The sequence below is a fragment of the Enhydra lutris genome, unplaced genomic scaffold, assembly GCF_002288905.1.
Source record: "Enhydra lutris kenyoni isolate GAN:26980312 unplaced genomic scaffold, ASM228890v2 scaffoldscaffold37, whole genome shotgun sequence".
Lineage (NCBI taxonomy): Eukaryota > Metazoa > Chordata > Mammalia > Carnivora > Mustelidae > Enhydra > Enhydra lutris.
In genome coordinates, this window is record NW_019154121.1 from 32,018,329 (window position 1) to 32,042,487 (window position 24,159).

At 55.3% G+C, this 24,159-nt stretch overlaps 1 protein-coding gene across 7 annotated transcripts in view; it reads right to left on the reverse strand.

The window, feature by feature from the left end:
* Positions 1-17,173: 17,173 nt before the first annotated feature.
* Positions 17,174-24,159, reverse strand: part of LOC111154348 (non-SMC condensin II complex subunit G2) — a 63,779-nt gene continuing 56,793 nt past the window's right edge. For 5 of the 7 annotated variants that reach the window (XM_022513904.1, XM_022513906.1, XM_022513907.1 and 2 more), the window contains one exon: positions 17,174-19,202. In XM_022513904.1, the coding sequence (XP_022369612.1) occupies positions 19,151-19,202 (52 nt within the window). In that variant the 3' untranslated portion in view covers positions 17,174-19,150. The remainder of the gene's footprint in view (positions 19,203-24,159) is intronic. The other 2 variants (XR_002641081.1, XR_002641080.1) reach the window with 2 other exon arrangements.

Genomic DNA, 24,159 nt, shown 5'->3' on the forward strand with positions numbered 1-24,159 from the left:
CGTGACCAAACAAGATCCGGACAGCGGAGAAAGAGAAACATGGTAGCATATACCTTTCAGAGGTGACTGTGGTTCTCCCCGAGCTTTCTGAAGACCGGGGATATGAATTTTGAGAACCCTACAGCAGCATTCTCGGTGAGAACATTGGGGACAGAAGGCTGAGTGGACAAGATGGAGGGACCTCACACAGGTAGACAAAGCTACATGCTACTCCAAAATGAGAAGACCACACTTACATTTCGTTATCTGTACACACTGCCACACAACTTCCAATCACGTGGGGAACGGCGCAGGTTAACCCTCCCACCCGGAGTCCTTGAAACAGTGTGAATGATGTCTGGACCCCCAATGTCCCACATAAAGATGGTACCCAGGAGACTCCACGGAAGCACACAAGAAGCAGAGGAGAAATAAGGCACCTTTTAAAATACGATTCCACTTTGCCTGTAGCCAAAATACCATTGCTTTGTCAGGCAATATTGTCCACGATAGTGTACTGATTTTCTCCTCTTCATATCTTTCCAGTTCCGGGTTTTCCTTCGCTCCCTTCCTCAGCCACCTCTCCCTTCTTCCCTTCTCTATGGTTAAAGCAGGATGCTATGAACGGGGAATTCTGACGGAAAAAGAGTAGCCAAGGACCAGTGTCCCACCTCATCGGTAGAAACTGCCTTCCCTAGAACACTGCCACCTGAGCCGGGTCTCCCTGACCTGGGGGGTTGCCTGGGGCCGACGGAGCCAACGGCTCTCACTGAGGCGTCGAGGACAGATGCACAGTCGGCTCTCAGCGGCAGTCTGGGGTGAGGCCCTAGAGACCCCACAGGGAGCCAGGCCCCAGACCTCGCTGAGAAGGCTCTCCTGACCAAGATGATCTGTGCGTGGCCCTCAGCCCCCAGAATGTGGGGGTGGGACGCACCCTTCCACTCCAGCGGGCCTCTCACCAGCTCTCCCCCTAACCCGGCCTCGCTGCCCAGCAGGCCGCAGGCACATGCGAGGAAGAAATTCGGGGCCACTGGTCTGCATGAGCCAGAAATCTGGGGGGACGCAGCTCTCCTCGCGGTCTCTTTGTTTGGGACCACGGAGCCCAGGGGGGCAGCCCGGGCTGGGAGGAGGCCGGGGGCCACGCGCCGCCCCTCTCCACGACCCGGGCAACCCTCGGCCCTCACTTTCCACCCCGGGTCACCAGGCATCTGCTCCGCAATTCCGGCCTCCGAGCGAAGCGCCACAGAAAGCCCGGCCCTGCCCGCGGCCGGGCGCAAACGGCCGGCCTGCTCGGGGGCGGGTTCTGGGCTCGGCCCCGCGTCCCTCCACCTCAGCCGCGGAAGGAAAATGTCCGTCTGCGGGCGAGGCCGGGGGTGGCGGAGGCCACGGGCGGGCCACGCAGGCAGGAGTCCGCGGCGCGGGAGCGAGGGGGGAACCACGGCCGCCGCTTCCCCCCAGTCGCCGCCGACCAGGTCCAGCGCCCCTGGGACCCTGCCCCGGGGCCACACGCACGCGCGGGGCGCGCCCTCCCCAGGCCGCCGGGGCCGACCCGGGCGGAAGTCCTCGCGGGGAGGGGCGCCGGGGAGGAAACTGAGGCAGGGCGCCGCGGCGAGGTCGCGGCGGCGCCCGGGGCAGGGCAGAGACCCCGCGAAGGCCCCGCTGCCCCAGCGAGCGCCTCCCACCGCGCCCCGACCCCCGCCCCCTCACGCACCCGGGCGCCCCACCCCCCTCGCGCGCCCAGGAACCTCCTCCCCGCCCCCGCCCCTCCTCTTCCCCCTCCCCCAATGAGAAGCCCCCTCCCCCCCGCCGAGGGAGCCCCCCCGTTCCCTCCTCCACTAAGAAGCCCCCACCCCGCCCCCTCACTCACCAGAAAGCCTCCTCCCCCACCCCTTCATTCGCCAAGAAGCCTCCTCTCCCCCGCCCCTCGCTCGCCGAGCAGCCCCCTCCCCCGCCTCCTCACCCGCCAGGCCCCCTCCCCAGACACCCCCACTCGCCGACAAGCCCCTTTCCCCGGAACCCCCCGCGAGAAGCCCCTACCCCGCCCCCCCTCGCCGACAAGCCCCCTCCCCCCGCCCCGTGACTCACCGAGCAGCCCCCACCCTCGCCCCCACCTCAGGCGCCTCCTCCCCCACTCCCAGACCCCCTCCCTCGCCGAGACGCCCCTTCCCCCGCCTTAGCAGCTCACCCCCCGACGCCCGCGCCCCCTCCCCCACCCCCCACCCCCACTCACCGAGAAGCCCCGGAAGCGGCCGGGCGCGGGGCGCGGGCGCGGCGCGCGGCAGCAGCAGCAGCAGCAGCAGGAGCGCGGGCAGCGGCCCCATGTCGGCGGGCGGGCGGGCGGGCGGGCGGCGCTCAGTCCATGGCGGCGCGGCGGGGGCGGCGGGACCGACTCGCGAGCACCGCTCCTCCCCGCGCAGCCCGCGCCGCCGCCGCTTCAGCACCGGACAGCGCCGCCGGCCCCGCCCCCTCCAGGCCCCGCCCCTGCCCCGCCCCGCCGAGCGCCCGCAGGCCCCGCCCACGGCTCGCCCCCGCCCACGGCTCGTCCCGCCCCGCCCGCGGCCGCGCAGGCTCCCCCTCCTCCCAGCGCACCCTGCTCCCTCCACCTCCACCCCTGCGGGACGCGAGGCAGAGGGGTCGGCGGGACGCGCAGTTAAGCCGCTCGCGTGGCGGGGATGGGAAGGCCCAGCCCTTCTCGGCTCGCACCGTGGGCAGGTGCGCGCCCGCGCGGTCCCCCGCGGCGCCGCAAGCACGCGGGGCCTGGACGTGGGGCTGCGCCGCGGGGTGGGACGCCGCTTCTCGGGCGACCGGAGGGGCTGTCGCGCGCCGCAGGTCGTGCCGCGGGCCCCCCAACCTCAGGAGGAGGCGGTGGGGCTCGGGCCAGGGGATCCGTCCCTCCCGAGCTCTGGGCTCCGCTCGGCGAGATCAGGGTCCACAGCAGGGCCGCGGCCCCGGGGTCGGCATGGGGTCCCTCCCTGGGGAGGGGCGCTGGGGACCTTGCGGACCTCCCGGGGAGACCTCTGCTTCCCAGAGACCCCGCACAGCTTCAGGGGTCCTGGGAGGGGCTGTGTGTGCGCCAAGAGAGAACGTGAGTGCTCGGTGCTGAGTGCGTCTGAGAGGTGGGGTGTGAGCTGTGTGTTGTGAGTGATGTGTGGGGGTGAGTGTGGCTGTACTGTCTCGCGTGGTTTGCGCGCGGATCGCCTCCCTCATCACCGTCCTCCCGTGTGCCCCTGCCCCGATGCCCCAGTCCCCACCTGCTTCCTTCAGCACTGGGCGGTGGCCTGGACCCTCATCCCCGCCCCTATGGGTCCACTGGCCTAGGTCAGCTCTCCTTCCTGCGGCGTGCGCCTTGGAGGTTTCTCTCTGCTGCCCTCATCAGCCAGCCTTCCCATGTCCTCTCCCTCCTTGCCCGTTATCATCCCCATAAGGCTGTCCTGTGCAGACTTTGGGGTGGGGTAGATGGTGAGAGGGTTACAGCTCAACCCAGGCCATCTACAGTTGGGACTAAATATTGGCCCTGAGGCCTCAGCGTCCACCTCCTTGCTGACGCCTGTCCTCCCCGCCGGGTCCCTCCCTCGTGCCATCCTGCTCAACGTTCTCTGTCCCTGTGCCCAGGAAAGCAGTTCCTCCTTTCCGGTCTCTGTCTGATGTCGCTCAAAGGCCCAGGGAACTGTCCAGCAGCCATCGTCCTCCTGCTCCATGTTTGCCCACAAGTCTGTGTTCTGTAACCTGCGGATCCCACAGAGCAGGAGTGCCAACCTGTTGGGACAATGATGGTGAGCAGGCTTTTCAGTGGACTGGGGTGGCTTTGCTCTCGGTGTATGCTGAGCACTTAGGACTTGAAGTCTCTGGGCTAGCACGGTGCTCCCACCTCAGAGCAAACGAGCCTCCTCCAGTAGAATTCACCAGTGAGTTCACTCATCCACCGACTCTCTGGGAAAGGCTAGAAGACACTCGTCCCTCAGCTCTGTCACAGCACCCTGCTAAGCCCAGGTTGCATGCAGGGCGTACCGCGAACCTGGGCTCCCAGGTGTGAGCAGTCTACCTCAGTGAAAGTGCAGGCCCGGCACTCCCAGAGGGAGAGTGCTCCAGGGTGTGTTCCCAGGGCTCTGGGGGTATGCTCCAGGGGGGTATGCTCCAGGGGGGCGGCCCCTGCACCAGGAAGAGAAAGCTGGAGATAAAACAAGGAAATAGGATCTAGATGGGCTAGAAGGTAAAGCTTGTTCATGACAGGCCCACAAGGTGGCCCAGAAGCGGGAGGGCATCACAGGTAATTGGTCAGGGACGTCCCTGTGGGATGCCCAAGGACCTGTCACCAGACATCTAACTCCATTTCTGTGTTGTAGATGAGGGTCACTGCACTCTGGCCGCCGAGGGAGCCGGCTGCCGGAGGACAGGATGTGGAGGTCACTGGGACACTCCCTGTGGGCAAAGTCCCTCAGGAAGGACCTGCAGGAGTTTTGAACCCCTCCTGACCGGCATCCCGGAGGACTGTTTCGTTTCGGGTTGTGAGACAGGGATCCCAGGAAGGGCATGGGTTGTTCTTGTTCTGTGGCTCCTGGCTGCAAGGTCCTGAGCCCTGGGCCTGCTTCACCCCAAGGGCTCTAGCCTCAGAGCTCTGGCAGAGTCACAGGGAAACTGGAGGTAAAATGCCCCAAGAAAGGGGAAGTGGAAAACTGCCCTGAGAAAAGGGAAACGGAAATTCCCATGCCTGAAATACTGAGGGGTGCCTGGGTGGCTTAGTTTAGTGTCTGACTTCTGATTTGGGCTCAGCTCATGACCTCGGGGCCACAAGATCCAGCCCCAAGGTGGGCTCCACGCTCAGTGGAGAGACCCTCCAGATTCTCTCTCCCCATCCCTCCAGCCCTCCCCCACACTGGCACGCACCCAAGTTCTCTTTATAAAATGCCTTAATTTTTTAATTTTAAAAAGAAGAAATACTGGGAAGAAGTACAAAACCCACAAAGATGCGGACGGCATCACTATGCTGGACTCTGCTGTTGCGCCGTGAGATCTCAACTCTGCTGCAATGACAGGAGCCGCCAGAGGCAGAGAAGAGGGACACACAGAAGGGACGGAGAAAGGCAGCAAAGTATGGTTTAGGAAGAGCAGGGCCAGGTTCCAGGGCTCAGTGTGAGGTAACCCAGCTTTCTGATCTCTAAGAAGGCTGTGCGTGGCTCTTTCTGGAGCTCGGGCCAGGCAGACAGGAATCCCCAGGGCATGACCCAGACGCACAAGGAGGCATGCACGTGTGTGTCCTTGTGTTTGTCTGGGTGTGACTGCACGTGTGTGGACACGTGCACTTGTGTATGCTGTGTGTGCATGAGCCTGTGTGTGGGGGCGAGGGTATGTCTGGAGGCTGTACACGGTACCTGTATGCACCCATCTGCTGCGGGTACAGCATCTAACATTCCAACGTGTGCTTTTTCCCTGAGTCCTTTAGACGGTGGGACGGTGGGACATAGCTTTGCTATGAAATCACCTAAGTTGTTGTCGTCACACTTCTCGATGGCATGCGTCCCTCACGTGCTAAGGTGGGCTCTGTACACGATGCAGTCTTACAGTTCACGTAAGAACATGTTTGCCTTCATAGGTCAAGCTCATCCAAGGAGACTTTCAAGGTCAGACACAGCCCTCCATCCTCGTCTTTCTCCAAGAACTTCCCATGAGGCTGAGGAGGTGAGTGGGGTAGAAGTCCCAGGGAGGACACAGGGCTCAGTTCCGACGCAGCACGTGCCAGCTCCATGGCCTTGAATGTCGCCGAGCAGTGAGAGATCAAACTGTCGACCAACCTGATAGTTCCGACACACCGGCCCGTGCTCTGGGAAATGTCAGAGTTGACACGGCAGAAGAGCTGTGACACCTGCTTAGGACCGGGAAGTACCCCAGCGAGGTGGCCTGCTGTGGGGGAGTCGGGGATGGCGAGCTCCAGAGGACGTGGCTCGGTCACCAGTCCCCAGGGCTCGCAGCTCCCTTGCCCAGCCTGTCCCCGTCCTTCAGGGGAAGCCAGGTGTTCAGTGGGCCAGGCCGGGCGTGCCCGCCGGTGCCCACGTGATGAGGCATCGCTTTCTCAGGGAGGAGAGATTTGCGGCGAGATTCAGGGCGAGCACAGACGGCTTTTGCACATTCTGTGTGAACAGAGGCACGTGGATATGTGGTCATGAGCGTCCTCACATTACTAGACAAACAGCGTGGCCCTCGCTGAGGGCCTATTGTGCTAGCTGTGACGGGATTGGAATTAGTCACTCGACCGTCAAAACTGCCAGATCCGCCACTTTGAACTGGCTTGTTGTGGTCATTTAGACACGACTCGCTGCCCGGGTGTCTGCTCGGGTGTGAGTCGTCGCTGGTCCAGGTGGCCCCCAGGGGGAGAGCAGCTGCCCGGCCCCCGAGAGGAGGCTCTGTGGGCCGGCGGTGAGCCATGGCCACCCCCACTGCTGCCGATGAAGCGCCCGCAGCCTTCAGTCACCGAGAAGCCACCTGCCCCTGCTGAGGTCTTGTCCCGAGGACACCTGCGTCCTCTCACATCCGCAGCACAGCTCTCCGGCCCCAAAGAGGGACAGCCCCAGAGCAGAAAGAGGGAGGTTACAGCCCCCATATTGCTCCTAGACCCCCAAACTTGGAAGAATTAGGCTGAGCCTGTTGGATGCTGTGTTATTGGCCTTTTGCCAGTCAGCAGAGACCAAGGGGTCAGCTGACCCTGCATGGGGGGAGCTGGTGGTGTCCACAGGCACCACTGCCCTGTGGCCGGCAGCTCCCCCGTCCTTCTTCGTGGCCTTCTCCCAGCAAACACGGGTCCGTCAAGATGTGCCACCAGTGTATCCTCGGCTTGAACAAACCCAGGCAGGTGCTCTGTCCCGGACTGTGGGTCGTCGGAGCGCCACAGGCCGAATGTGTTCAGAGCTGGCCCCTGGGGGCTGCGTGTTGGTTCCTGAAGCCCCAGGCCACCCCTGGCCTGCATCTGTCTTCCCTGGCTCTGCAGGCTCCCGGCCTCCTGTGCAGCCCTGGGCTTTGCCGGGTTTGCTGCATAGCTCTCCAGTGCTCTGCACACAGGCTTGCAACTGTGGCCTCAGGTTCTTTATTACTCAGAAGCAGTCACAAGTGTTAATAATGAGAGAAACGTCCAACTTTATAAAGCTCCGGCAAGGACGGGGGCCTCTGGGGTCACCCCCATTGTACAGGACCAAGCTGAGGTGATTCGAACCATCTTCCCAAGATCCTACAGCCAGTTCAAGCGGCACAATCAGAGTTGAAACCCATGGCATCTCGTGCAGTCCAACACCCCACTTCAGCCCTTCCTGGTTCACCATCTGACGGTTTGCTGAGAAAGCCCTGGAAGCCAGTCCTTGTGACAGCATCTGGGCCTCTCCAGAGCAGGGCTCAGCCTGCCCCACAGGACAGTGATTGGGTGCTGCGGAGGGCGGTGGCACTGGAGACAGTTGGCATCACGAGGGGCTCCATGTTTAAGTCAGTGTTGTTTCTTCCACTTCGAGTCAGAAGGAAATACATGTCTTTAGCCAACTTGACTGAAAGTTAAGCTTTGTGGAAAGTCACATTCTCCCCCACAGGCTGGCTCAGCAGTGCATTTATGGAAGACATCCATAGCCTATGGTGCTTTCCCAGAGGGTTCTAGATGGACAAGTGACACAAGGACCTGGCCAAAAGTCTCCTAGGAAAGCAGCGGCAGAAGCCAGCCTGGGGCACCACCTCACCTCTGGGAGACCTTCTGCCGCCACCTGCTTTCCCTGGGCTACCAGCCAGCACGCAGGCCTCTGCACCCACAGGGACCACGTGTCAAAGAGAAGATCTAGCCTGCCCAGAGCCAAGTCCTTCAGACCAGGGCCACAGACAGCCTGGGCATCCTGTCAGTTCTCTGGCCAGCTCGGCTCCAGGCCGGGTTGGAAGCCAAGCGTCTGCAACCCAATATGTCTTAAATGTGCCCACTTGAGTGTCCTCGGGCCACTTTCAATTAGAGTGACTCTGAGTGGTGCCATTTGGATTTCAGAACTCGGGTTCCCACAAAGCAAGATTCCGTTGGTTCACTTGCAACGAGAGAGCCTCCTCATTTACACTGTGTGTTTCAGCCTGAAGATGGTAGAAGATCCTACACGCCCCAACTAATGAATCTGCAGTCTCTGATGGGGATGAGGTAAGACCACATGGGCTGATGGGTTAGTCCCAAATCAGAATTCAAATGATGTTCACTGGCAGAGCCAAACTGACACAGCCTTCCATTGGATTCGGACTCTAGTTCCCAACAGGGAACATCTGAAGACCATGTAGCTGTGGGGATGAGGTAGACAAGAAATCCCAGTGAACGCCATGCCCTCACGCAACACTTGAAGACGTTAACGATGCCCTCCTGGGCACCGCCGTAGTGCCCTCACCCTGTGTAAATCTCAGGGGGTTAGCCTCATTACCAGCTACAGACTCTGCAGCGCACAGGAGGATTGTCAAGAAACGTACTCGGAAAGAAGAAAAGGGGACATATTTCTGAAGCATTTCATGTCTGATACCTCACTGATGTGAGATGAACGTTATCGTCCAGATTGTAGAGATAAAGTGAGGCTCAGAGAGTGTCATAACTTGCCCAAACCTCACAAATAATAAGAGGCTAACCCAAAATGTAATGCCAGACTTAATCTCAAAGCCACATCATAATGGCCCAAAGGGTGTCTCACGGAAATCCAGAACTGAGATGCCACCATGTGGAAACTTGTAAAGGAGACCGAGCCTTGTCAAAAGGCACAAAAACAAGCTAGTAAAAGGCCGTCGCCGGCCAAATTCAGCAGACCTGCAGGAGTGCACTGTGGATAATGGCACCAAGAATGTGCTAACAACCTTCAGGAGCTGCCAGGGCACCAACTCATTCTTCTAAAAATTGGAAAATAAAGAAACCAAAGCGTTTGGCCTGATTTCTCTGCATGAATAATGTTTCAGGGTAGCTAAATGATTTTTGGAGTAAAATTCTTCTTTTCAGAAAAACAAGGTGACCAGTACAAAGGAATGACATATTTAGAAAATCACCATTTGGCAACTCCTAGTGAAATAATGGATGAAGATATCAATAACCAAACGTTGGTAACTAAAAGTGGGGCAGGACAGGATGGGTCTAACAGAGACGTTCACAGCATTCCAGCCTAAAACACAGAAGACACATTCTTTCCAAGTGCACGTGGACCCCCTCTAGAACAGACCACATATTAGGCCACAAAACAAGTGTCAACAAATCCAAAAAGACCAAAGTCCTACCACGCATCTTTTCTGACCAGACCACCGTGAAAGTGAGCTCAACCACAAGACAAAATCTGGAAAGACCACAAGTCCATGGAGGTTAAATAATACCTACTAAACGGTGAGCGGGCCAACCAAGAAATCAAGTAGAAAATGAAAATATACATGGAGGCAAATGAAAACACAACGGTCCAAAATCTCCACGAGGCAGCACAGGCCCTTCTAAGCGGAACGTGTGGAGCAGCGCAGGCCCGCCTCAAGAAGCAAGAAAAATTTCAAGTAAACAACCTAACTTTACAGATGAAGGAGCTACAGAATGAATAAACGAAAACCAAAACTAGCAGAAGGAAAGAAATAATGAAGATGACAGCAGAAATAAACAAAATACAAAACTACAAAACAATAGAACACATCAATGAAACCAAGAGCTGGTCCTTTGAAAAGATCAAGAAAATTAATAAACCCCTAGCCAGACTCGAGAGAGAGAGAGAGAATTCAAGTGAACAAAATCACAAATGGAAAAGGAGAAATAAATAACAACCAACACCAAAGAGAAACAAACCGCAGTAAGATTCTCGTGAAAATTACACGCCGACATACTGAACAACCTAGGAGAAATGGATAAATCCCTAGAAACACAACCTACCAAAATTGAAGCAGGAAGAAATAAAAATTGGGATAGACAGGATTACCAGCAATGACATTCAATGAGCAAAAAAATCCCCAACAAGTACAGGTCCAAAACCTGATGGTTTCACGGGCAAATTCTATCAGACATTTGTTTTTATTTTTTCAGATTTTTTATTTATTCCTTGTCTGAGAGAGAGACAGAGCACAAGCAGGGGGAGGAGTAGAGGGAGAGGGATAAGCAGACTTGCCACCTAGTGGAATCCTAACATGGGGGTCAATCAAGGACCCCAGGGTCATGACCCAAGCTGAAGTCAGACGCCCAACTGACTGAGCCACCCAGGTGCCCCAGAATTCTACCCAACATTTAAAGAATTAATATCTATTCTTTTCAGACTATTCCAAAAATTATAAGAGGAATGAAAACTTTAAAAATTCATTCTATGAGATGAGCATTATCCTGGTAACAAAACCAGATAAAGACACCACAGAAGGAGAGAATTATAGGCCAGTATCTCTGATGAACATAGATGCAAAAATCTTCAACAAAATACTAGTGAACCAAATCCAGCAATACGTTAAAAAAAAAAAAAAATCATTCACCAAAATCAACTGGAGTTTATTCTCCGGATGCAAGGAAGAGTCGATGCTCGTTAATCAATCAGTGTGGTAACACTACAGCAACAAGAGAAAGGACAAAAGTCACGTGATCATTTTTTTAAAAAAGATTGTATTTATTTGTCAGAGAGAGAAAGAGAAAGCACACGAGTGGGGGGTGGCAGGCAGAGGGAGACCCGGGCTCCCCGCTGAGCAGGGGCCTGACGCAGGACTCGACCCCTGGACCCCGGGATCATGACCTGAGCCGAAGGCAGACACTCAATCGACTGAGCCCCCCAAGTGTCCCCATATGATCATTAAAATAGATGCAGAACAAGCATTTGACAAAGTACAACATCTATTCATGATTAAAAACAAACAAACAAACAAACAAAACCCTTAATGAAGAGGTCCAGAGGGAACACACCGCAGCATCACGCAGGCCATCCACGACAAACCCAGAGCCAACGTCAGCCTCGGTGGGGAAAACGGAGAACTTTCCCCCTACGGTCAGGAGCAAGACGAGGCGGTCCACTCTCCCCACTTTTATTCAACACAGGACTGGAGCCCCTGGCCGCAGCCATCACACAACAAAAAGAATTAAAAAGCATCCAAATTAGTAAGGAAGAAGCAAAACTTTCACTATTTGCAGATGACATGATACTATACTAGAAAATCATAAAGAGGGGCGTCTGGGGGCTCAGTCATTAAGCATCTGCCTCCAGCTCAGGTCATGATGCCGGGGTCATGGGATCGAGTCCCTCACCCACGGAGCAGGAAGCCTGCCACTCTCCCTGCTGGTGCACTCTCTCTCTCTCTGACAAATAAATAAATAAAATCTTTAAAAAAAAAAGAAAAGAAAAGAAAAGAAAAAAGGAAACCCTAAAGATTCTACCAAGAAAACCTACTTGGACTGATAAGTGAATTCTGAAAGTCGTAAGATACAAAATCAACGCACAGCAATCTGTTGCATTTCCAACCACTAATAATACAACAAAAGAAAGATTAATTTAAAAACAATCCCATCTACAATTGCATCAAAAATAATAAAAATATCCAGGAATACACTGGAACAAGGAGGCAAAAGACCTGTGCCCTGAAAACCAGAGACCACAGACGAGAGAAACTGAAGATGACACGGATGGAAAGACATCCCACGCTCATGGGTTGGAGGAGCAAATGTTAATGTGTCTCAATCACCCAACACAGTCTACAGATGTCATGTAACCACCATCAAACCCCACCATCATTCTCACAGCCCTGGAACAACCCGAAGATGTGTAGGGACCACAAGAGACCGTGCATCGCTGAAGCAACATTGAAAAAGAAAAATCTGAAGGGAGGATCATAATTCCGACTTCAAGTTACGTTTCCAAGTGTAGTGAGGGGCGCCTGGGGGGCTCCGTGGATTAAGCGTCTGCCTTTGGCTCAGGTCATGATCCCAGGGTCCTGGGATGGAGCCCCACATGAAGCCCCGCATCGGGATCTCTGCTCAGCGGGGAGCCTGCTTCCCCCTCCCTCTCTGCCTGCCTCTCTGCCTGCTTGTGATCTTCTGTCTGTCAAATAAATGAGTAGAATCTTAAAAAAAAATACAAAGCTGTGGTGATAAAAACAACACGGTACTGGCACAAAAACAGATACACAGATCAATGGAACAGAGTAGAGAGCCCAGGAACAAACCCACAGTCACACAGTCCATCAGCCTCTGACAAAGGAGGCAAGAAATAAGTGGGAAAGACCGTCTCTTCAAAAATGGTGTTGGGAAAACTGGACAGCCACGTGCAGAAGAATGAAACTGGCCCACCTTCTCTCACCCTGCACGAGAATAAACTCAAAATGGATTACAGACCTGAATGTGAGGCCTGAAACCATGAACGTCCTAGAAGAGAGCACCAGCCCTGATTTCTGACATTGGTCCTAGCAACATATTTCTAGAAATATCTCCTGAGGCAAGAGAAACAAAAGAAAAATGAACTGCTGGGGCTTCTTCGAGATGAAAAGCTTCTTCAGAGTGCAGGCCACAGAACTAAAAGGCAACCCGCAGAATTGGCGGAGATATATGTAAATGACACGTCTGATAAAGGGCTATGTCCGGGGCCCCCAGGGGCTCAGTTGGCTACACGTCCACCTTCGGCTCAGGTCACGATCCCAGGGTCCTGGGACTGAGCCCCACGTCGGGCTCCCCACTCGGTGGGCGTCTGCTTGAAGACTCTCCCTCTGCCCCTCCCCCCGTTTGTGCACATGCTCTCCCTCTAATAAATAAATCTTTGTAAAAAATGGGCAGAAGGTAGGAACAGACATATCTCCAAGGGAGACATCCAGATGGCCAAGAGACACATGAAAAGACCTTCAGCATCACGTCATCAGCGAAATGCAGATCAAAACCACAACGAGGCACCACCTCACACCCGTGGGAACGGCTAAAATCAAAACCACGAGAACAGCAGGTGTTGGGAGGACGAGGGAGAAAGGCTCCGTCGCGCGCCGTTGGCGGGACGAGCTGGCGGACACCGTGGAAAACAGCGTGGAGGGTCTCGGAAAGGGAAATGTCGAGCTGCTCTAAGAGCCAGTGACAGCGCCACGGGCTGTTCCCCCGGAACGCGGCGGAAGTGGGATCCGAAGGACGCGCCCCACCCCCAGCCCCCCAGTGCTTTCTGCTGCGGTTTGCGGTGCTCAGATGATGGCAGCAGCTCAAGTGCCCGTCGGGAGAGGATGGATAGAGACGACGGGGTCGCGCGCACTGTGGGATGTTACTCGGCCATAAAAAGGATGAAATCTTGCCGTTTGCAGCCACATGGACGGAGCTGGAGAGTGTTGCGCTGAGCGAGGCCAGACAGAGAGACAAGCGCCGTGTGAGCTCCCTCGTATGTGGCATTTAAGAAACGAAACAAAGGAACAAAGGGAAAAGAGAGGGGCAAACCAGAAACGGACCCTTAACTACGGAGCACACGGATGGTGACCGGAGTGGGGCGGGGGATGGGTGACACAGGCAGGGGACTAAAACGCGCGCTCATGAGAATGAGCACAAGGTAAAGTGCACAACTGTTGAGTCACTCACTGGGTCACACCGGAAACCAGCGTACCGACAGTATGCCAACTACTCTGGAGTTAAAGTAAAAAACTTCAAAACCATGGGGCAGGACATCATCAACATGGCAGAAGAAGAGTTTTCCAGGCCTAACCCTGGAGGAACCGGCTTTGAGCATCAGCCACAGGAGAGACAGCCTTTATGGAAGTCTGGGGTCTCCGGGAGACGTCAGCGTGTCGTCGGAGCACAAGGTAAGAGCAATACCAAGGATTGTTCTCACCCGCGGTCAGATGCCCGGGGAAGAGAAGACGGTTTTGTGTCCCGCCTCCCCCACGGCAGCACCTCTCAGGGCAAGAGAGTCCTTCTGGGTCCCTCATTTCTCCTGCAGGGTCGGGGCAGAGAGAGCGTGAGCCTCCAGCGTCCACAGGAGTGCGGAATGCCACCGAAGAAACACATTTCCCTCTCGCCGCCATAGAAGACTACAAAAAGCTGCACGGCCTGGGGCAGGTGAGGAGCACCTGGAGGCCTGCCGGCGCCTGGGAACCCCCCACATGGCCCACAGGCACTGCATGGGTCCCAGGTGTCCCCCACACACTCCCCAACCCCGTGACCGGCTCCCTGTGCACGCCTCGCGGGAGGGAGTGAGCTTCTGCCGCTGGGACCCTGGGACCAGGAGGAACTGCACACACTGGAGGGTTCCGCGCTCTCCCAGAGAAAGCGAAAGGCACTTGGCCTCGCTCGGCCACACCGCGCTCCAGCGTCTTCTCCAGAAAGCACCCGCGCGGCGGCCACATGCACAGAGACGGTCTGTGGAAGCCGGACGTCCTCGCAGGCCTTGGGGTTCCCAGCTGATCCCGGGGAAGCTAGAACCAAACTAGACAAACCAAACTTACCACATTCTGACTTGGTTTATTTAAGCAAAATACCTCTAAGTCTAGCAAAAAAAGGTGACTTGGAACTTTGCAATGACGTCAGAGCCTCTCCCCCAGGCCCAGGGCATCACCAGACTCTCCGAGCCTAGAGCTTTGAGCTCGCGTTCCGAACTTTTCCTCCTCCTTCCCACAACTGTGGCTGTCACCGGTTCTGGACCGGGGACCACGGGCAGTGGTGGTGGGCTGACGCACACCCTTGACAAGCCAGGATGTCGCTCTGGCCTGCCCCCGTGGGCCCCCCAACACACCCCGTGCCATTCCCCTGGGACTGAGCGTCGCCCCGTGGTGTTAGCCTCAGCGGCGGGAGCTACGGGGTACCCCCGGCCGTGGAATGAGGAGGTGCCGACATGCGGGAGCGCAGAGCGGGTCTGAGCGCCCCCGCGGGGTGTTCACACCAGCGCCACGGATGCGCCATGTGGCACACTGGTAAGACTGACACCACCACCCCCGAAGCATGAACTGCAGGGACATGCGAACACGGGAGGCGCCCGACACAGATGAGCATTTCATGAAGCTGGAGAGCCGGCCACACCCCCGGGGCGACGGCGATCGGAGCAGAGGCTGCTTCTCGGGGGTGAGAGCAGGAGGGAGTGCTCTGGGGTGATGGGAATGTCCTCGTCTCGACGGGCGCACGGGTTATGTGCTTGAATATATTTTTTACAACTCATCAAACCGTAAATTTACGACAGGTGAGGTTTACAGGTAAGTTTTCAGTTTTTTAAGATCAATAGGTGCACGTTCTTACCATTTCCTGGATACACCTAAAACCTGCCAATTTTGCGAAACCCCAGTCGAAAGGTTTTCCAACAGCCGGACAAACTGCTCTGCCATTTGCCTTAAACCAAGCAGCAGGTTTCCGTGCAGACGGGCCCATGTGCTGCCCCAGAGAACGGTAGCGCGAGCTCCTGGGTTTTGTAGCCCAGCAGGCACTTGAGTCACTATTTTCCTCTGCAGGAAAAGATCTTGGCTTGCTGCGGGCCCTCAGAAATGCATACGTGGGTTGCCCCAGCGGGAGACCCTCACCAAACTTTCAGGAGAATGTGGAATGGGTGGCAAGACGGGATGTCTTAGAGCCGCAGCCCCTAAAGAATGGTGGTCCCAGGCCTCTTCCCCTCATGTTCCTTTCCTGTCTCTGTCGTGTGCATTTTACCTTCCTCATTCTGTCACCTGCTACTGGACACAGGTTATGCTATTTAATGACATGAGTGCCCCTGGGCCTGCGGATCACTGACGGCATCTAGGCAGGCCTAGCGGAGGACCAGAAACTCCCCCAGGAGGGTCTGCCCACTGGAAATGGCAGCTCGGGTGCAGGACCGCCTCCCCGTGTTGGCCAGGAGACCCTCCTACCGAACAGAAAAGGCAAGAACACGGAGCACCAGGATGGACATGGGATCCTTTGGGGATAAGTTGCCCAACAGCTGAATTTCCTACCCGTGTGTGAGTTTTGGTGGGAGATGGGGTCAGTGCGAGTTTCCTGTGGCTGCTTTGACAAATTTTGACAAACTCTGGGGCTTGCAACAACGCAAATACCTTCTCTCACAGTCCCAGAGGCTGGCAGCGCACGGTCTCACTGGCCCGCATCGAGGTCTTGTGGGGCCGCGCTGCCTCTGAAGCCCTGGTGGGAGGCTCCATGTGCCTTTGCCAGCTCTGGCGGCTGCCTGCCACCCTTGGCTTGTGGCCACATCCCTCCAGTCTCCACCTCTGTGGTCACTGTGCCGTCTGTGCATGGGACAAGTCTGCCCAGGCTCCCCCAACGAGGACCTCCAGGAGGTCAGGGCCCGCTGGGTAAACCGAGACAGCCTCCCCCAACTCAAGACCCTAAACTTCATCACATCTGCAAAATCTACTTTGCCATACAAGGTAACACTGACAGGTTGTGGGATTATCACAAATAATTTGGGGAGCCATTACCCAGACCCCACCACAGGGCCGTTCAGTGAGCATGAGTCCACATGCTGTGTTTATCCCAGAAATGCACTTTTGTTTTGTAAAACGGTCTACTCTAGAAACTTACCAACAACGGTCTTTCAGCAAGACAGAGGAGATGTACCTGAATGGGAGCTATCACTTCTGAAAACTCTTCTTCTGACAAGGAAAGCCAGACGTACCACCTACGGAGCGTAAGCCCGTGTGGAGGTGGTCGGCGTGGCTGCCGTGCAGGTGATGGGTTTGGGGCACGATCACCCCCTGCAGTCCGACCAGACCAGACCCCGTCTGCCGGACTCAGGGGCCACACTGGGAACTGGAGCAAACTCCTCAGCTGTGGGAGGAGTCCGAGGAGTGGGAGGGCTGGCTGAGGGGAGAGTTAAGGAGGCTCTTTCTGGCGGCCGGCACACATGGGGTCAGCAGGCCCTGGGGTCTCTGATACTCGGTAGGGGCGACCGTGGAGCTGGGGTACAGACTGCCTTAGCTGAGGATGGAGAGGTCACGGTGCGAGCCCCTTCTACCGTGCGAGCTGATTTATCAGCCCGACTCACGTCTGCCTTGGTACACGCTTTCCCCGTCTGTGTGCGAGGCAGATCAGAGCCCTTGTGAGACTGGTCACCGTGAGCATCTCGCACACACTCAGGCTGCTGACTCACGTTTGTTCTGCTCACTGTCACCAGTGGGAGGAGCTGCTTGTGCCATGAGTGAGAGGCTGAACAGATGTCCCCGAGGGGCACGGGACCCCTGCTGGATGCTGGTGCCAGGAATCTAGAGAAATGTGGATCAGGAAATTTCCCCTTCCCGGAAAAAAAACACCAAGAAATGGCTGCCATATAAGACACCTCTGCTGAAATTAACCCTCCAGAAACGTCCTTTATTTTAGAAAAAGTGTGGTTCAGTCATGAGTTAGCTACGAAAGACGTCAGCACATCCATGAGAATGTGGGCCTGAGCGGGATGGCCACGGAGCCGTCAGCAAGCACGTGCTCCTGGACACTTTCTTGAACACATCCTCCATGTCCAGTAGAGTCCAGCATGAGGCTAGAACTCGCAGCCCTGAGATGGAGATCTGGGCTGAGATCAAGATACGGGCGCTCAACCGACCGAGCCGCTGGGCGCCGTGCCGTGGACACCTGTGCCGGCGTGCTCGGCCCAGCCCTTCCAGCGCTCTGCTCCAGGAGCACAGGGAACGCGGCTTTCACCCGCTGACACCCAGCGCGACCCACTGTCCAGGTCTGGGCCACGCGCACAGCCACCAGCTCCTTTTCAAAGGACAGAGACTGGAGAGTTAGACATCAGTGGTCCTAAGCGCGGCGTCACTATATTTGACGTAGAATAATTTCGAAACCAGCGAGGCGCTACAGCTCCGTCTTCCTAGTTGCGCGCTCTCCCGTTCTGAGGGTCACTCGAGAAACCGTTCTCACCTTAGGAACGGCCGGCGGTGGAAAGGTCGTGTCAGGGCAGTTTTTGGAGAACAGTCACTTTTCCCCGTGGGTCAGCGAAGGCCTGGCTAGTCTGCCACGACGAGGGACCACAGCAAGGGCCCCTGGGCGGTGCGGCCCAGGCCTCACGGAGTGGGAGCGAGCCCCTGCCCCGCCCCGCGGCTGGTTTTCATGCCGCCAAGCTAGTCCTGGGTGTCTGATGGGTGAGGGGCACACTGACCGTTTGGTCAGGTCCGTTGTTTGCTGCCTCTCTCCCGGAGGCTGCTTCGCTCCTGGGCTGTGGCGCGCAGCCTTCCCGCTGTGTGCAAACGGGCGGTACAGGCCTTCTGGTTGGCGGCTGACACGGGGCACTGCCACTTCCGCTCCCTCTTGCCGCCTGGCCTCTGCTGCCAGACGCCCCTCAGTGCGTTTAATACTAAAACAAACACCAGCAAGGACAAAAAAAGAAAGATAAACTACATTTGCCAACACGGAATACATCTTAGCAAAGGTGTCTAAAAGGTCCCGTTCAAAATTAGCTAAAATGACAACCCCCACCTCCCATTTCGGAGATAGCTCCGAAACCCTTTACCCTAACTGCTCCTGTGGTAAGCAGTCCATTTCTGTACCTTCTTAGAGAAACAGTGAAATTGGCGTTTCTTTACCGCTTTGCTGGGTCAGAGGTCAGAATGAGCGTGTCCCGTCGGTCACAGGCGGCCGCTCTGCCACGACGCAGGGCCTGTGGCTGACAGGGACACACAGACCTGGTCACCTACGGCAGACAGGCCGGGGTCTTGGACGACGCAGCGAGGAAGCCCGGGGCTGGCCCTCCACTGGCACCAGGTCAGCTCTCAGAAAGAAAAGATGAAATGGCAGAGACTCACCTTCCGGCTGAAGGACTCAGCTCTGCCACGCGTACTTGGGGCCACCAGACCCATCCGGACACCCAGTCAAGCAGCAGCAAGACCGGGAGAGGAGGCCACTACAGGACCCCGCAGCGGCCCCTCCCTCTGCTTTAGCGCCTTCCACTCAGCAGAACTCAACCCCTGCCTCTCGAGGGTTAGACTCACACACGTCGTCATCGCTTTTATTACTCAGAGTTTAAGCAACAGTTTTATACATATGCATACATATATATAAAGTCATTTTTAAAACAACCACGTTTGCTAGAAAAGTGTCTTTTTTTCCTTTGCACCACTGATACCCAGAGTCCTTTACCTTAAATATAGTATTTATGCAGGCACCAAGCAAAAGCTTAAGAACCTTTGAGTTTCCTACTTGTAACTCCCCAAATAAACCCCACCCCTATGACACCGGTTATTGACATTAAAAACACTAGGAAAATACACATTCATTTCACTTTCACTGAGTCCTTTTCCTGTTTTCACGTGACCGAAGATGCTGGCCTGGTTATGAATTCAGAAGCGCTCCCAGAGTCCTCGAACACGATTCATAGAGAAACCTGAAATGTAAAGAAAGATGATTAAAACAGAAATCAGCGACCAAAACACCCAGATGCCCATTTTCACAAAATAACCCCAGGCCTGTTGCGCAGCTGAACACACACTCGGAACGCTGACGTCATCAGTAACACGCCCACCGCTGGGCGACCGCACTTGCGCCGGCCAGTCGTCCCGCCCTCACGGCCAGCGGCGGTTCGCGGGGGCCCCAGCGCGCTCCCCACACAAGCAGAACTGCCAGCCAGGTTTCCTACGGGTGCGCTCGCATTAACTCAGAAGGACTCTCGTTTGTGAGCATCTGAGCCGGGACTCGGCCACAGGTCAGACTCATAAGCACGATGAGCGCGTTTCACAATCACGGGCTTCATCTCCCCACAGACACCTGAGATAAACGAAACCGTTTTCCCCGAGACACACTGTTACAACGACACCTGCTTCGGTCGCTTCCGCACTCACCTGCCTCCCTCAGTCCTCCTCTACGCACCTGTCCCGGGACGGCCTTGCTCCCCCTGCCCCCACGGAGCCAGGTTCGGGCTGAGCCGCTCCAGACGCGCCCCAAAACTTGCGAGGAGTCCTCCCGGGGCCATCCTCACACGTGCATCTACAACCGTGCGCTCCCTTCCTCTTTCCCAGCCTGCGAGCCCCAGCCGCAGACACCAGTCTCCATCCCAGCGACGGCCAGCGAGTGCCAGGCCGCGCCCCACTCTTCGTGGAGACTCACGCCACGCGGTCTCTACAGCCCCGTCTCGCATCAGGACAAATGGGAGTGGACGTAAACTCTCCACCAGCCTCATTAAAAGAGATGACAAGAATAAGGGGAAGTTCTTCCCGATACATTCTATTCTACTCGGTATCCCCACACCACGTCCGCCCGTGGCCGGCATCAATGGAGCCCTGGCGCGCTCCGCAGGCTTTCTTCCACACTTCCCTTCCACGCGGTCTTCCGGACCCGGCACGCACCTAACACTGACCTGCAGCTCGGCCGGACTCGCCAGGTTTCAGGGGCTCAGATTCCACATGTGACAAAGCGGCCACTGCAGGGCCAGGACAGAGCCAGAAAGATCTGGAGATTTTTCTCTTTAATCCTGGAATTCCATAATTTTATCCACAAACTTACTTAGGTGTTGATTTCTTTGCAATTAATTCCATCCAGAATTTAGTGAAAGACACAAAAGAAAGAATCTTCAGAATTGCGCATTTCTTCAGTTCTGGAAGTTTTCTCCTCTTGTGTTAGGCGACTGCTTCTCTTGGGCCCATTTCCCATCTGTCCGTACCCGGTGAGCCCTCGTCACACAGGCTCTGAGGTCCTCCCCCAACGTGACCTCTCAGACCACTTGGAACCTGACTCTCAAGACTGACATCTCTCCGGTGCATCACGGACATTTTCATTTAGAGTTTCTCATTCTACATCACCTTTTTGGGGCATAACTGATTTTTCTTTGAAGACACTTACTACTGATTGCCTGACTGGCCCACCACTGTTACTCGAGCAATGGCTGTTCTGCTCTAACTGGGACTCCCGGCATGTATGGCTCTTGTGTCTGTGCCCGACAGGCCCCTCAGACAGAGGTGGGGCGGTGAGTGGTGGGAGGCACAGCAGCGAGCTGGAAGAGACGGTGGCAGGCCTCAGCCCGATTACCTCCCTGGGCCAGGGTTCTTGAGTGTGGCTGGGTTTGAACCAAGTGAGGTGCTCACCCACCTGAGCTCTCCAAGCCTTTAAATCACAGTCAGAAGCTAAGTCTTCATCCCACTGCCTCCAGCAGGCTGTGTTCATGTGCTGAAGACCATGCGACATGCCCAGAGCACGGGAGGGGCAGACAAAATCGATTTTCCGGGGAAAACATTAATAAGATAAACAATGCCTGTTTTTATTTACATCTAGTTTTAATTTATCTACACCAAGGTCCACCGGCATTGATGACAGAAACAAGCTTCCAAATGAGCTATAAAATCATCCAGTCCCAAAATCATTCAAAAAAGACGATGAAAATTTCATGCAGCAGAATAAAATGGTATTATTCGTCCATGCTTGATAACCAAAAAGAGGTGATCCCGTCAGGGAGAAGTCCTTTCCTTCAAGGTCTAATAGCAAGGTTAATGCTGGGGGCTGCACAGGACACCATCGAAGGTGTCTACACGTAGGCATAATTAGTACCAGCAAGTAATTTGCTTAGGATTAGAATCCATTTACTCAGTGGGAAAAATTCATGATATAACCTGAACCATAAGAATTATTTATACTGCTAAAATTCTCACTATGAATTTATTGCTGTTCTCGTACTATTTATGAAAGTAACAAATATAACATACTTGGCATTTCAATGCACCAGGGTGCCGGCAAATGTATGCCGTTCCTCCTGGGAAAACCGCTCCAATCTACAGTGCGCTGTACCAGGAAGGTGGGGAAAAGAGCGGTGAGAAGCATTCTTATTTCGCACCCCACAGACCAGCCAACAGAATACTAACACTGCTGGACAGAAAAGTAGTGTATTCGCTAAGAAAACGTTCGCTTCTGAATTAATGCCCCACTGCCTAAATGTTAACTGGATTAAAAGGTTCCCAGAGTCTTAAAGATATTAACTTGCCTTAACGTCTCTACCCCAACGTCAAATCGGTAATACTTTCTAATTTAGTCTTAAATCTCGTCTACTTTCCATTAGGCTGATTTTGTTTTAGATGGTGGTTTTCTACAATGTGTTTCTTGCACGTTTAGGGAGCGTGAGTTTCATGATCCAGTCCTAGGCTCTTAAGACGTTTCCTCCTTAAACAAAAGAACTCTTTGTGCCGTCTGTGTATCAGCTATTAATACCGCACGGAGCCCGACACGGGGCTTGATCCCACAACCCTGATACTGTGACCTGAGCCAAAATCAAGAGTCAAACACTTAACCTACCTCGCCACCCAGGGGCCCCTGGTTTTGAACTCCTAAGGCCTTTCTTTCCCTCTCAATATAACTCACCTTAAAGCTCTGTGCAAATGGGAATAAAAGAAATTTCTAAGGAGCAAACGTCCCTGTTCCCTTACAACTTCACATTAGTGCATGCCATTCTACGCCCCCAAAACTTATCCTTGCAAATGTTCTTTCTAAGAACAAAGAAATCCCGTTAAAATGCTTGGACTTCTGGGGCACCTGGCTGGCTCCGTCCGACTCCTGACGGCAGCTCAGGTCATGGTCTCAGGGTCACGGGATCAAGCCCCACCTTGGGCTCCTGGCTGGGCATGGAGTCTGCTCAGGATTCTCTGTCTACCTCTGCCCCTCCCCCAGCTCACCGTCTCTAAACAAACAAATAAATAAATAAATAAAATATTTTAAAAATGCCTGGACTTCCGAGATTGTTACATCTTGTGAAATGACGTATTACTTGTACAGGTGGTAACTCTGGTGTGCCTGGTGGAGATATGTACACTGCCATGTGCCTTCTGAGCTGCCAACACTCATTTCCTCCAACTCAGAGGATCACCACCCTCTTCCCCACAAGCGTCTAGACATGAACGGGCTCATACAGCCCAAGAGTCCGCCAGGTTTCTCCGTCACACGCACAGCTGCAAAACCAGCTTCATTAAAGCCGCCTGGTAAACGCTCCACCGTTCCTAGGCTGGGCGGTGTGACCGAGCGCCCTCCCTTTGCTCACAGCCAAGGTCACGCAAACCCCTACCTACTCCAGTGCCCGAGTTGATGCCCTGGTCCGTGGGGGCTTTCCCCTCCCGGTTCTGACCGCTGCAGAGACCGCAGGCTTGGTGGGGCAGGTTCCCACCGGCCCAACCTTCTCCGGGAGCCGCCGACAGTAAAAGCAGCACCTCAGGCCACAGTCCCCACCGAGCCCCCCGGGGCGGCTGTCCAGCCAGCAGCTCCCTGACCAGAACAGCACGCGGAAGCTCGCAGAATTGGCGGGGGGGCTCCAGCGGCTCCCCCCGCACCACCCCTGCCCCCTGGACACCAGATAGCCAGCAATGCCCGTCAGAAGGCCTCAGGACTGCTCTGTCCATGGAACGGCCTCAGCCCTGGGGCGCGCGTTCTCCCGAGGGGCAGGGCCGTTCCTCACATCTGCCAGGTGGCTCTCCTGGAGTCCGCTGTAACCCTCACAGGCTGACACTCGTTACCGCAGCGCCCAGATGAGAACTTTCTGACACTGTGATTTTCCTGTCCTGGTCACTGTGTGGTTTCTGCCTTCTAAGTGGAATGCCACGCACACCCAGGAAACACCTGCTGAAGGAGGCCGGAACAGTTGTCTTAATATGGATGCACGGACTTAAAGAAATAAAGAGAGACCCTTTGTAAAAATAAAAGGGTTAACTCACCCAGAAGACACAGGAACCCTAAATTCAGACGCTCCTGATACCAAGGCCACAAAGGATGCAGCCAGACCCTCTTATCAGAAATGCACACACCCAGCAGGCAGGGGAACATTAAGAACACAGCTGGACCCAACAGCGCCATCCACGGGCTGCCTGCAATTGCTAACAGTGCACGAAATGTCTACCATGAGCGGCTGGGTTTCTTCCAGGTATGTGATGGTCTGACACTCAAAACCAGTGTGACCCATCACACCCACAGACTGGACAAGAAACAGCGTATGATCACATTAGTCGATGCAGGAAAAGCCTTCGACTGAATCCAACATCCATTCATGAAAAAAAGTCCCGGCAAACGAGGACTAGAAGGGGACTCCTCCAACTTGACCAAGAACCTCCACAAGATACAGGCAGCTCACGTCATAGTTAATGGTGAGAAACTAGAGTTTTCCCACTAAGATCAGGAACAAGGCAAGGATGTCAGCACGGCACTGGAAGTCCCAGCTAAAGCAGTGAGAAAAGGAAAGAAAAGGTAAACAGGGACAAAAGAGAACAGTCTTTGTTCATAAATTAGCAACGTGGGGTTTTCAAGGCCTTCTTGCAAAGGAGAAAGTAGCTAAGGGAAGCGGTACTTTCCCAGGCGTACACGAAACTGTCACTAGTTCA